Genomic DNA, 14382 nt, shown 5'->3' on the forward strand with positions numbered 1-14382 from the left:
AGTAGACATGACAAAACCCACATGTGCACACAAAACAGGACAGGCATGTGACAGGTTCAAGTAGATTTGTTTTTTTAATTTACATGACTTAATGGGTTATGAGTGAAATGACTGACTAATGCACAATATTACATTTGTACAGTGAACATTAATCCCGATTTTAAGTTCATCATACCCAGTGCACTAAAAAATACTCAACCTGTTCGTTACATAATTTATTCCACGTGCAAAATCGTGCAATATGGGATAACTGCGATTTTAAATAATTTATTTTAATTTGTATTTATTAAAAATGTCTCATGCTTTATTTATTTATAATTTTCAGGACTATTAATTTATGTGTAAAATGTTTACCTTTAAAAGATTTGGACCAAGGAATACTACTACACCCTTAAAAATAAAGATGCCAGGAAGAACCAAAAATGGGTTTCCCAGTGATGCCTGTGTACTGTATAAATATGAAGGTATTTTCTGTATTGTTTTGTTTTTACCTGTATTTTTAATTACACATTGCATTAGTTTGTGTTTTAAGGGTTAACGGAAATGTCTGTAAAATTAATGGATAATGTAGTGGCAGAAAATTACCAGTACATTTTCCGTTTTCCTTTTTTACAGTGTTCCCCAAAGAACCATTTTGTGAAAGGTTCTTTAAAGAACCATTGTTCCATTTTATAGTCTAACAAACCTTTCTGCACTACAAATAACCTTTTGTGCAATGGAAAGGTTCTTTGGATATTAAAGGTTCTTCATGAAACCACACACCCTGCCAAAGAACCATTTAAAGGTCCCGTTTTTCGCGTGTTTTCGAAGCCTTGATTGTGTTTGCAGTGTGTAATATAACATGAGTTCATGTTTCGCGTGTAAAAAAACAGTATTTTTCACACAATTTAGGGGAGAACCGGGGCGAAAGTAACACGGGACCAAAGTAACAAAGCGATTTTCTCAGAGCCCTGACTACATCTGCATTCCAAGCTATGACAGCACGTTCAGCACGCAACCTTTGATGGATCTGCCAAAAATCATGTGATTTCGTCATCGTTTCCTGCGGTTCGGTCCAAAATATAGTTTCGAATACGGAAAGTAAATTACTGAAGCTGTACTTTTTTTTCTAATTACAAGTTGTGTTTCTCGTTTCATGTGTCACAGTAATGATCACTCTTCAGATTATTTATTGCTGTTACACATCCTGAAGGTTTGTCTTTTTAGAGTTTTTCAGTATGAAAGTAAATCGTGCTTAAATGTCAGGACTTCCTTTCCTGACTATATAAATAATGCATATTATGCTAATTAAATTTTTATATTGTTCATATTGTTGAAGAAAAAAAATATCAAATAGATTGACATTGCACAAAAAAAAATATTCTAAACCTACAAGTTTGTATTGTCAGGTTATATTTGAAACATTTGATTAAACTTAAAATTTTAAATGAAAATGTAATTTAATAGTTTTTTTGCAAAGATAATAGCTACAAAATATGTTTGCAGTTACATATTAACAAGCTCATAGTCAGGTATATTTAATAAAGACAAGAGTATCTTATGTTTAAAGTGAAATTATACTGTAGTTGTTCTGCATTTGTACAATATACCACCTGCTATTGATAGACCACACTTGTGAGCTATTGACCATAGCAAATGTATATCTCTGTCTAAAATGTTTTCTTTTAAAATTACGTTTTTCTGAAAAATGGTACTTTGGCCCCTGCTCTCCCCCCTACTTATCTGTACAGCGCTGTTTCCTCTGTCCTATAAACGGCCTGATGATTTCCTTGTTCTATGAAGTCCCTCCTTCAGAAACACGTAACGAGTTCTGATTGGGCAGCGCTTCCCGTGTTGTGATTGGACAGCAGCTTAGCGCACTTTGCCCGGAAAGGTCCCGCCTCTTACCATAACGGGGCGATGCACACGCTCAATGCGCTCTTCTCCACGTGAGAGAGCAACAAGACCACGCCCCCTATTTTGCATGTTCTTGTGGGCGGAGCTTTAGTCAAAAAACGGTTCTAGTGACGTCATCACAGCAGGAAGTGCAGCGGTGTAGTCCAAACCGGCCGCTCGCTGTCGGCTTTGAAAGGGAACTTCTGTTAAATAAAATATCTCGCTTGGCATTGAACTTTGAGCTTTATAATTTTACAGGTATTATTTATGCTCTAACAGCAACATTACACACTAACTAAAGTTTGAAAGATGGGATCGCGAAGAACAGGTCCTTTAAGAACCTTTATTTTTTTAAGATTGTAAAGCTTTATTTTATCACATATTTATGACTGTAGAAAAGCAATGACGCACTACCCTTCCCATGTGGAACCTGGGGATGATGTATTAGCTCCCATTCGTGCTATTATCTGTAGACCATAGAGCCGCTCCGCTGGGATTCAGTCACCTGGTAGCTGCTGGTTTCCAAAGGCAACGAGTCTGCGAACGAACTCAAACACAAAGGACGTGTGTAAGCCCTAAGAAAGTGAGATGAAATGAGATGTTTTCATAGGGAACACACAAGAGATGAATCACGCAGGTGACACTGGTCCACAAAATAGAATTAATAAGCCAAATGGATGGCAGCCTCGCAGACGCTCGCAAGGAATTATAATGGAGAACGGGCGAAACAGCTGCTTGAAAAGAATCACTTTTGTGTTCTGTTGACTTGATGCAATTTACCACTTCAATCACTCACCAAAGAATATTTCAGAAGCATTTGATAAACATTGTCTGAGCTTCTGAGTCAAATTTCACTCTCTATATTGATGTTTGCCAGGGCAAAGTTTTTGCTGAGCGGTTTCATTTTGCTTTTGCATTGTGTAGTTCTGGTTTTTGCTGAAAGCACGACTTTGTCATTTCTTATTTGCTTAACTTTGGCAACTAATCCTTCTTTAAAAATCTATAGTTAAAGCTGCTTTCACAAATACAATGCAGCCGCTGGTGGGAGGGGTTCCTAAGCTTATTTTCTAGATTATGCCCTCAAAAAAAAAAAAAAAAAAAGCAGCAAGTGCCAATGTTTTAGTTCACTAAACAGAAGCCTTTGAAGGTTTGCATTAAATAGAGGGTTTAAAAAGAAAATAAAAAGGAGAGCAAAGACAGAATGGGACGTTTAGACAGATTGTGACATTTTAAGCTTTTGGCTGAATAGGTGAACAAACTGTTTAGAGTGATTCAATAGCCATCTGCTGAAAGCGTGGCATCGTTTCATTTCAGGTTTTTCAGAACACATCATTGGGACAAGCTTTGGACATACTTGTGTTTACTTCTGTCATTTACCACATTGGATGTATACTGTGCTTAAACAGAAGTCTATGAGCTATAATTATTATTATCTTCAAAATGGCTCCAGAACACTGAAAACCTGAAAACTGGCTGTTGTTTGCTTAAGGAGTTATTTCTACCTGACCTAAAGGTTTTTACTCGTATAATCTAGTGTAGTCAGATTGAATAAGTCTTATTAGATAATATTTTAGATTTTAATAAAACTGGTCCCGGTTTCCCGATAACGCTCACTCTTAGCCTGCTAAGAAGACTCGAAAATATATATCTTACCAAAGTTGTTTATGTTCCTAAGTATGTTCCCCGAAGTGTCTCTTAGGAAGCTTCTTAACACGCTGCCTCTAAGAATGACTGTCCCAAGTGAAGGGGCTGAATCGATCAATTTTCCACTTCACGCGAAGGTGCATTACGGCTTTAAGAAAGACCACACGTTCTATGCAAATGAAACATTCCTCAAATTATTACAGTTACATTTATTTCAACATAGTTTAAGTTATCCGTAATATATAGAATATTAAAGCTATAAAATTGTCACCCGATATGTTGTTAAGGGTAGACGGGTATCCCTTGCTAATCATCCACCCTCCTTATCCCGTTGTTGACATGGGTTTAAAGACTTCTAAAAATGAACTTATACAGTTTTATATTAATGGTACACTCTAACAAATGATGAGTTAACTGTAACACAATGTATTGTGTTAAACTACTTAACACATCATGTGTCATTTTAACACATTGTGTGTTATTTTGCGTTGATTTTGAGTTCAAATAAATGAAATGGACAACACACTTGGGAGGCAAAATGTTTTTAATATGTCAGGCAAAATGTCAAAAGGGCTTAAGTTTTGTCGAATAAAGACATTGACATGGACTAAATGTCTCCGTGGCCGGCGTCGTCTTTGTTTTTATAGAAGGATATGTTGTGTCACTGCCATAGTTGGTTGCTTACTGGACACCATGCTTACCCATTTATAGATCTTAGCCATTTAGAGCCAAACTGTTTGCCAGATGTTAATTATCTAAAGTGATTTCCAATTTAAACGCTTTAATGACATTACAAAATAGCCTAATTACCACCATATTAGTTCTGATACCAAATAAAGTCAACTTCATAAATAGGCCTGTATCCATTGCAACACTGTAAAACCTGATGAGTTAGTTCAACTTAAACCATTTGAGGAAACCGATTGCCTTAAATCGTTTAAGTTTATTAACTCAAACAATTTAAGCATAAACAAATATTTGATTTGTGTCCAAGTAACTCAGTAACTTCTTGTTAAAATAACTTAGGTAAATAAAGTTATTAGTACTAATTCAATTAAGTTAGTATAACTTAAATCTATTAAGTATTTTTGACTCAAATGTTGCATCTCTCCAAACTTATTAAAAATGTGTTAATCTAGTTTATCTGTTTTAAGTAAGACTAACTTAAATCCCTCTTCTTTACATAAATGTTACCACTTAAGTTTAATTTACTCAGTTTATTTCCACTAAAGTAAAATAGTATGTATTAGTTGTTACAACTTCAAACTTTGTTGTGACTACTCAATTCATTTGAGGAAACCGATTGCCTTAAACCATTTAAGTGGCATTAACACAATATAAACACACATGTTTGACACAACTTAAACTATTTATTTAGTGGGATGCTGAATAACATATCAATGTTAAAACATCAATGTACACAGTTTTAAAAGAAAGTGTTTGTTAGAAACACTATGAAATTAAGACAAAATAATAAAATAAAAACACAATTATATTTAAGACCCACATAAAATCAAAACAAAATTAAATGTATTAGTAATACTATTCCCATGTGGTAATACGGAGTGTGAAGGCAATGAATTAAAGCCAAATACATTTAAAAAAAAAAAAATCTAATAATATGAAAGTTATTATTTCATCAATTCATTTTTGAGTTAGGTTAGTCACTCCAAATTATTGTGATGTTTAAGTTATGTTAAATTACTTCTTTTATTAAGATGGGCTGTTTTACAGTGAAACATATATTATTATAAGTCTTAAAATGTCCATAACATAAAATCATTGTTTTTATTTTGTACTGTTCTGCGCTGATTTCTAAAGACTGCTGCACCGTGGCGGCGACTAGCGTCTTGAGCTCAAACAACTTTAAGAGAGCGCTACGAATGGTCCAGACCAACCTTACGAAAGTGTGTCTTACATAAGATATACTTGGCGTACGAACGTTTCAGGAATCGTGCCATAGGGTTAAGAGAGAGGTTAAGGAATAGGTTAAAGGGTCATGAAACCCCAAAACACTTTTTTTGAGATGTAAAAAGATATGTATAGGCTGCACATCATTGAAAACACTAAGGGTACTGATTAAAGGTATGAATATGTGAAAATAGTTATTTTTGCATTTTTCAGAGCGATTTCTGTCTTCCGGTTTGAAAAGCTTAGTCGGAGCAACGTCACAAATGCTGACGTCGGCACGGCCTTTTCGGCCCAAGTATGGGCTGCTGGGCACATGCTGACGTCGACCGCTCCGACCGATTCTCGATATATATTCATGACATAAAGCTCATTCAGTCCAATCCCTGCGCTGTAGTATGCATACAAGATAATTTAGTTAATATGCATGAGACAGTCACTTCTGTCAGGCTCGTCTTCCATCATTATTGTAGAGATATGGTGGGGAAGTTTTGGAAGCAGCGTGCGGAAAAGTCATGGAGGAAAGCTAGGCGTTGTGCTGATACGAAATAACGTAAAGGGCGCCGAGCGAGCTGTAACCAGCGCCGTCTGTGGAAGCCTTTGCTACAAAGGCTCGGTAAAGTAAAATTCACCGGAGGAATCGCACGCCGAACCTGCAAGCGTTGACTATCTATGTCAGGAGTGCAAAATAACCAATCTGTAATCTGTAGGCTAATGAACAAAAGCCACATCCTCTCCGTTTTATTTGTGGTCACAGCCATGCACTAAACCGCATGTGTTCGGGCTCTTAGTGAAACAGTGTGCATATTTGGACAAATATAGATTTAGCTGCCGAGTGATAGACAGCGCGGATCGTCACGGCAACCCAGCGCGCGTCGCTCTGCTTCAGATGCGCGGTCGAGACTATGAAGCCTCAAACCCCTTCGCTTTTACCCCAATCTAGAATTACACATCTCTATCGCATCGCATGTTGGGTGGTTCACGTTCTCTTATCACGTCGGCGCGTTGTTCATCTTGCCAAACAGCGTGCATATTTGTACAAATATAGTTTTATCACGTTTGCAAAATATTTCGTCATGCAGAATAACATTTATTTTCATTTCTCACTGAATTATGCTGGTTTGAACTTTGAAGAGCTGAATGATTTGCGATCTCTGCTGCACGCCACTCATAGCTCTCTCATTCGCTGTACTCATCCCTCATTTAATCTCTCTGTGGTAAACTATGCCAACGTGAACCAAGAACATGTCTCAGAACCGCTGTAACTGCTGCTATTGGTATCGCTAATCTTAATGCACCTACTGACAGACACTCCCCTATTTATGCAAACATTCCCTCTTTCCACACAATACCATCCCACCTTTTCACAGTCGACCACTCCCCTTTTAACAAGCTTTTTCAAATCGAAGGTGTGAAAAAACACCGCTGCAGCAGGGGGGTTTCATGACCCTTTAAGAACTACTTAGCGATAACAACGTTTTTGGGAACGAGGCCCTGGTTAATTTAGATGTTACCACATGAAGCACATGTGTGACCCGGGACCATAGAACCAGTCGTGCATCTCACGGGTATATCTGTGGCGATAGCCAATAATACATTGTTTGGATCAAAATGTTCAATTTTTCTTTTATGCCAAAAATCATTAGGATATTAAGATCATGTTCTATGAAGATATTTAGTAAATTTCCTACCATAAATATATCCAAAATGTATTATTAGTAGTAATATGCATTGCTAAGGACTTCATTTGGACAACTTTACAGGAGATTTTCTCAATATTTAGATTTTTTTCTGATTCCAGATTTTCAAATAGTTGTATTCTCGGCCAAATATTTTCCTAACAAAACATAAAGCAATGGGAAGCTTATTTATTCAGCTTTCAAATGATGTATCTCAGTTTCATTTATGATTGGTTTTGTGGTCCAGGGTCACATTTTAGGTTACCCGACAAAACATTTTTAACAGTGTAAGGAAAAAAACAAGCAAAGACTAAATCTGTGTAAATCTGCAAAGCAACTTTCTGAGGAGACAAGAGTGAAAAATTGGACATTTTATAAAAAGGGTCTGGTGGAGAGAAGGGAGGCAATATATCATACTTATAGTACTTTACTTGACAAGGAGTTCCTGTTTTATTTTAGATAGACAAAAGTCCAAGATGCACTGGGAACAAATATTTCTCAGAAGCTCAGAGCCTGATAGTCTGTCACTCCAGTCTAATTCATGTCAGTTCTGATCTGATTTCATACTGAGGAGAAGTGTGAAGGCCATTAGAGTGAACATGATGTCCAGGGAATGTCCACTGCAGATAAAGTAGTGCACTCTTCTTAAAGGGAAACACTCAATGGGTTTGCTGCAAAAAACAAACAAACAATAAAAAAACTTTTAAAAAGCTATAAAAGTGTAATCCATCAAATCCTGTCACTGTTTACTCCCCCGTGTTGTTCTAAATAGTATGACTTTCTTTCTTTATGGAGCACAAAATAAGAATCTTTAAGGGAATATCCTGGCAACTCTTTTCATATAATAAAAGTTAATGAGCACTGGCATCTCCAATATTTCAAAGACACCATAAAACTATCATAAATATATGAGTCGTCTTCAGTCATTAGATAGCTTTGTGTAAGAAACAGACTGAAAGTGAAGTCTTTATTCACTGAAAATCTTGATCTCTTACTGGCATGTTCTTAAGAAAAGTCTGATACGTGAACGAATCGATTCTTTGAAATCTCCTTAATCAGTTAATCTAATTTGTATATGTTCATAGGATCTGCTTATGCCACTGGTGTTTAGGCTGATCACTTTAAAAATAAATGGTGCTGTATAGCACGAAAAGTGGTTCTTTGGATCGTAATCATATGGGGAACCACTTTAAGTGCTGTATAGCACCAAATCTTGGTTCTTCAGCGGTTCTTTGTGGTGGTTAATGTGTTATATTGCCCGACTGCTGTACAAAGAACCTTTTAAGCCTTTTTAAAGGTTCTTTACAAGCCAAAAAAACAATGTTGGTGTTGTTTAGCACCATTTCTTAAAGAAGAAATAAAATGTGATATAGCACCTGTTATGGTTCTACATTGCATAATTTGACAATGGTGCTGTTGAGCACCTTTAAAGATATTGTGCTATATACCACCAAAAGTGGTTCCCCTATAATTACGACACAATAACCACTTTGCACAATATCTTTAAAAGTGCTCTACGGCACCTTTGTCAGATGGTGACAAAAAGTACAAACACAAGTTTATATACGACTCAAGTCATACAAATTAATTCAAATCTGCCACCATCAAGTTAGAATCATTCCTTTTCCTACTCCCCCTTTAACCCTTGTGTGGTGTTCATATTATTGTTACTCAGCGAGTGTTCGTGGGTCTGGTGGACCCGCTGCATTTTTGGGTTTTTAATTTAACTCAATCAAAAATGTTATGTTAAAATACTCAACAGATGTTTACTTCATCCCAATTACAAGCAATATGAACAGCATATATGGTTAATATTCTCTCTTTACCTTTGTTAGATCACATTTAAGAATTGCAGCCTCGTGTGGGAACGGCAGGGGTAGAAACAAAACTCACTCTTGCACTCTCTTAGCCTAGAGATCTAGACGCACCCTAGCGGCAGCAAATCTAATCTGCCCGCGAGTGTCGTCTAGCAACTCTCAATACCCTTCTGAGCTGTATTCGCCTAACTCTTGCCGGGCCAATCACGTCGTGTATAGAGTCGGTGGGCGGGGCCATAATGATGACGGCCGAGTTGTGCTTGTGTTTCTAGTAAACACAGGAACTGGCAAACGGCGGTCTGTCGAATCAGCTTTGACCGCGACTCTGGAAGACTTGGAGTTAAGCTTTTCTCTGAGAAAAGAACAAAGAACGGCACTGAAGTCATTCTTAAGAAGGGAAGATGTGTTCTGAGTTTAGCCGACCGGATACGGCGAATGTTTAATCTATCAACAAGCTCCGCTTCATCTTCGTTGCTCTGGTTGGTGTAGCGCTATCCTATCGCGTGCAGAGGGAGTTTGACAGACAGCCGTTTATCCGCCCCTCAGATTGAGCTGACAATGGTGAGTTTCCAGACCAAACATCTTGATGTGGGTCTGGCTTGTCAGGCTAGCACTCTCTCACACTAACACACAACCTCTCTCTCACATGCACGCAGGCACACACTCATGCACGCACACGCGCACGCGCACGCGCACGCACACACACACACACACACACACACACACACACACACCCATAACGCGCGCGCGGATATGTGGTATATGGTTACTTTCCATAGGCATAATGTTTTTTCTAATGTACAAACTGTATCATCTATCCCCCTACACTAACCCTACCCATAAACCCACCAATCAGAGAAAACTTGTAATACCCATGTCATTATACACATTTGTGTCCTCATAAACGATATACATGAACACACACACACACACACACACACACACACACACACACACACACACACACACACACACACACACACACACACACACACACACACACACACACACACACACACACACATGTTGGTCTATGTGGTTTACAGGGACTCTCCATAGGCGTAATGGTTTTTATACTGCACAAACCGTATTTTCTATCCCCTTACACTGCCCCTGCCCCTAAACCTACCCATCACAGGAAACATTCTGCATTTTTACTTTCTCAAAAAAACATAATTTAGTATGTTTTTAAGGCCATTTGAATTATGAGGACATTTGATATGTCCTCATAAACCACATTTATAGTGTAATACCAGTGTAATGCCCATGTAGTTATACAAATTTGTGTCCTCATAAACCACATAAACAGGCTCACACACACACACACACACACACACACACACACACACACACACACACACACACTAACAGCAGGCCCTGACAGGAGGAGGACAGAGTAAAGGTACACAGAACCTACAATTTCCACACTTTATGATCCCCAGGTCCAGTGGACCCGAACATCCTGTGTGTAATATAAATGTGTAGAGGGGTGTACAGTGTGTGGTCATTGAAAATGTCTTCTGATATATATTCCTCACAGAAAATGAGCCAAGGCCAATGAGTCTCAGTTTGAAAAAATAATTAATCGTATCATTTTTCTTTTGATAAAAAGAAACAGACCCAAACACTATAAAGGGTTAACCTGCCTTTTCCAAAAACATAACGCAGCAATTGAAATAACCTTTAAAATGTTATCATGATATTTGTGAGTATGTCTAAATAAGGCCTTCTTTGATATTTCAACATCTGGAGTTACAGGAATTTGTATTTTCTATAATGTATTATTAGAGGACCTAAAGGCACCAAACTAGAAACATCTAATTAAAGCACTCTAATTTAGCACTGCGACTCCTGGAGAGTAATCAAGAGTTATGCTAATTTCAGTGTAAAATCAGAGCCTCTGCTACTTGACTTTGAAACCAAAAACATCTGTGCACAACTCAATACTTTATCCCATTAAGCATTGCTCAATTTACTACAAAAATATTCTAAGACTCTAAAACAGCACACTAATGCTTCCTTGACAAGCATTATATTTTTTGCTCTAGAAAATGTCTTAAGGTTCCTTTGGAGGAAATGTTTAACTGTCTCAAATTAGTGAAGAAGTGTTGTAAGGCAACTATTATTGTGCTGAGCACAATCACGGCTGCAGAATGCACCGCCAGCACAGGTTCACAGGGGAAATGAAAGAGACTCTAATTGCTATTCAGTCTTCCCCTCCTTCATTCACCAATCTCTGCATAGCACTAACCACCATCGAGGAATTCTAAAGCAGTAACAATGACTTTGCTATTCAGTCTTACGTTGAGCAGAGGACAGAGCATTCATTATATGCATCCGATAAAGGCGTGTGTCTGTTTTAATGAGTGAAAAGTTTGAGAGGTGAAGACCTATTTTCATAGAGCGCACCTGCCGCCCTCGGCTTGATTGGCAGGCTCATACAAACGGGCCAGAAGACCCAGTTTTAATCCACCACAGCGAGTGTTGCAGATCAGCAGTTCTCTCTTTCGTGTGCGGTACAGATGGAGGCTGAAAATAAAAGTCGACATTAAACGGAAATTGCAATAGTCCCTATTCTGATGTATATCTGAGTGAACATACACCAATCAGGCATAACATTATGACAGGTGAAGTGAATAACACTGATTATCTCTATCACGGCTCCTTTAGTGGGTGGGATATATTAGGCAGCAAGTTAACATCATAGTTGATGTCTTAGAAGCAGAAAAATGGTTAAAAAAAAATGCTGGGTTAAAAACAACCCAAGTTGGGTTAAAAATGGACAAACCAAGCAATTGGATTGATTTAACACTGTGAATGTGTTGTTTTAACCCAGTGGTTGGATTAAATGTTTGACTAACACAACTCAATTGCTGGGTTTGTCCATTTTCAACCCAACTGCTGTTGTTTTACAGTGTAAGGATTTGAGTGAGTTTGACAAGGGCCAGATTGTGACGGCTATACGACTGGATCAGAGCATCTCCAAAACTGCAGCTCTTGTGGGCTGTTCCCGGTCTGCAGTGGTCAGTATCTATCAAAAGTGCTCCAAGGAAGGACCAGTGGAGAACCGGCCACAGGGTCATGGACGGCCAAGGCTCATTGATGCACGTGGGGAGCGAAGGCTGGCCCGTGTGGTCCGATCAAACAGACGAGCTACTGGAGCTCAAACTGCTCCAGAAGTTAATGCTGGATCTGATAGAAAGCTGTCAGAATACACAGAGCAGCTCAGTTTGTTGCGTATGGGGCGGCACAGCCGCTGACCAGTCAGGGTGCCCATGCTGACCCCTGACCCCGCCGAAAGCAGGTGGCCTGGTCTGAGGAATCTCGTGTTCTTTTACATCACGTGGATGGCGTGTGCCTCGCTTACCTGGGGAACACATGGCACCATGATGCACTATGGAAAGAACAAACAAGTCCATTTAGCAACAAAAAGGGAATCAACATAATAGTAGGTCATTAAGTTATGCCTGATCAGTGTATATCCAAGTGAAATGGCTTCTTGAACAAGCACAAATGTAGAGTGGGAGTTTGTTTATTGATTGGATCGTTGTGGTTTGGTATTGCTGTGAAAACACGCCATCAGAGAAAAGACGTCTTTGCAAGAGGGACGGGATTATTTGATTAAAGATTACAAAGGCACATGAATTTAAACAAGCATGAATAAATTATTTATAATAAATACTGCAATCATGCATTTAAAAAAAAGGGGAATAAAGCCTTTTTTGATTTCATAGTGACTTTAGTCTTTTCAGCTGGTTGCGCCTGAAGCTTTAAAGTTACTGCTTATAATTGTCTGACAGATACAATAGAAACAATGCACGTAAGAAGTTAAATTACAGCGAGCCTATGAAATGATACCCGGGTGCGATGGCCCACTAGTAAGACAGTATTAAAAAGCGGAGCGTTTTGGGTGATTGTGTCCCACTCCCCAGCAGAGTTCCAGGTGCTATCAGCTGGTGCTAAAGGCCTTTAATTAAGATCATCTATCATCATTAGCTTATGCTTGGACAGCCACTGCTTTCGTTAATTAACTCTTAGAGATTTTCACGAACCGCATTAAGCCCAAAAGACCATTCCTTTGGGTAGCATCTTCACGGAAACTGCAAGCTTTGTTCTATGGACATAGCCCCAGAAAAACAGTGCCTGGGATTGTTATTGGTTATAGAAAATGCACATACGGAAGATGTATGTGCAGACATGATGCCAGAGTTACAAAAGCTGTCATGTTCTCTATTGTGTTTATGGACCTGATTCATGTTTGCCCCGCATTATGATGAGGCGCATCAATATTCAGCACCGTGCAATATTTATGCATGCTTTATTTTCTGCTCATATCAGCATTTTCTCTTGCACACACACATTTACTAGTGACCGATGAAAAAATGGGCTACAAAATTACCAAGTGCATTAAAGCGCTTAACTGTGTTTGTTGTATCTTGCAGGGAGTTTAGTCACTGGAAAGTCAACAGCTTGGTGACAGAGAAGAGAGACTTCTTCAAAGCCCCTCTGCCTTTGGCACCCGAGTTTTTACGCAACCTCAGGCTTCTGGGGAGAAGACCGAGCCTTCAGCAGATCCATGAAAATCTGATCAAGAAATATGGCACTCATTTCTTGGTATCAGCCACATTGGGAGGTAAGCCAACATTACACGTGAGATATGTTAAATCTGAAGGGATTTTGGTATACAGTATACTCAAATTTATTCAAACACCTTCAACATTTTTATTTGTACATATTTACTTTATTAGAAGTAAGTTACTGAAAAATATATTAATTTGCAAGGAAAAAAATAAATAACATCTACTTATGACCAAAAAAACTTTGGGCCCTATCTTGCACCCAGCACAATTGACTTTGTACACCGACGCATGTGTCATTCCTATTTTGCCCCCGTGCAAAGCGCGCTTTTCCCTCCACAGAAGCACGTCGCTAAACTAGAGAATGAACTTGCGCTCCCTGGGCGGTTCAGCGCAAAAAAGGAGGCGTGTTCCGGCGCAAACAATCCCTGGAGCTATTTTGCTGTTCCATTAAACAGTTGCGCCACTGACCAGAAAACACCTAGTCTAAAGTCAGCGGCGCGTTGCGCGTTGTTCATTCTGCTATTTTAAGGGTGCATGCTTGACCATAATGTATAGCACAACGCGCAGACACTTTGCTCATGTAATCTACACAGATGCAACAGTTATTTTTGCAAATCATAAATTGTTACACTAAAAAAATATTAACACATGAGATGACGGAAATCATTGTGGTGTGCCACGAAGATGTGAAAAAATAGGCATAAATCTAGCTTACAAATTATTCAGGCTAATTGTAGTAATGAAGGATCAGACCTGTTTGCCCAATAGTGGCCAGACATATCTGTATATAAGGACATCTGACAAATTGGTTTGTCCGTCAAGAACCAGGGAAAAAATCGAATGAAAAACTGAAAAAACTGTTTAACCGACGCTATTTTG

At 38.6% G+C, this 14382-nt stretch overlaps 1 protein-coding gene across 2 annotated transcripts in view; it reads left to right on the forward strand.

Moving 5' to 3' along the window:
- The window catches only part of brinp2 (bone morphogenetic protein/retinoic acid inducible neural-specific 2), a 217395-nt gene that overhangs the window by 83549 nt on the left and 119464 nt on the right, over nt 1-14382 (forward strand). For both annotated transcript variants that reach the window (XM_067453480.1, XM_067453482.1), the window contains exon 3: nt 13366-13556. In XM_067453480.1, coding sequence (XP_067309581.1) covers nt 13366-13556 — 191 coding nt within the window. The remainder of the gene's footprint in view (nt 1-13365; nt 13557-14382) is intronic.

Source organism: Pseudorasbora parva, chromosome 9, assembly GCF_024679245.1.
Source record: "Pseudorasbora parva isolate DD20220531a chromosome 9, ASM2467924v1, whole genome shotgun sequence".
Lineage (NCBI taxonomy): Eukaryota > Metazoa > Chordata > Actinopteri > Cypriniformes > Gobionidae > Pseudorasbora > Pseudorasbora parva.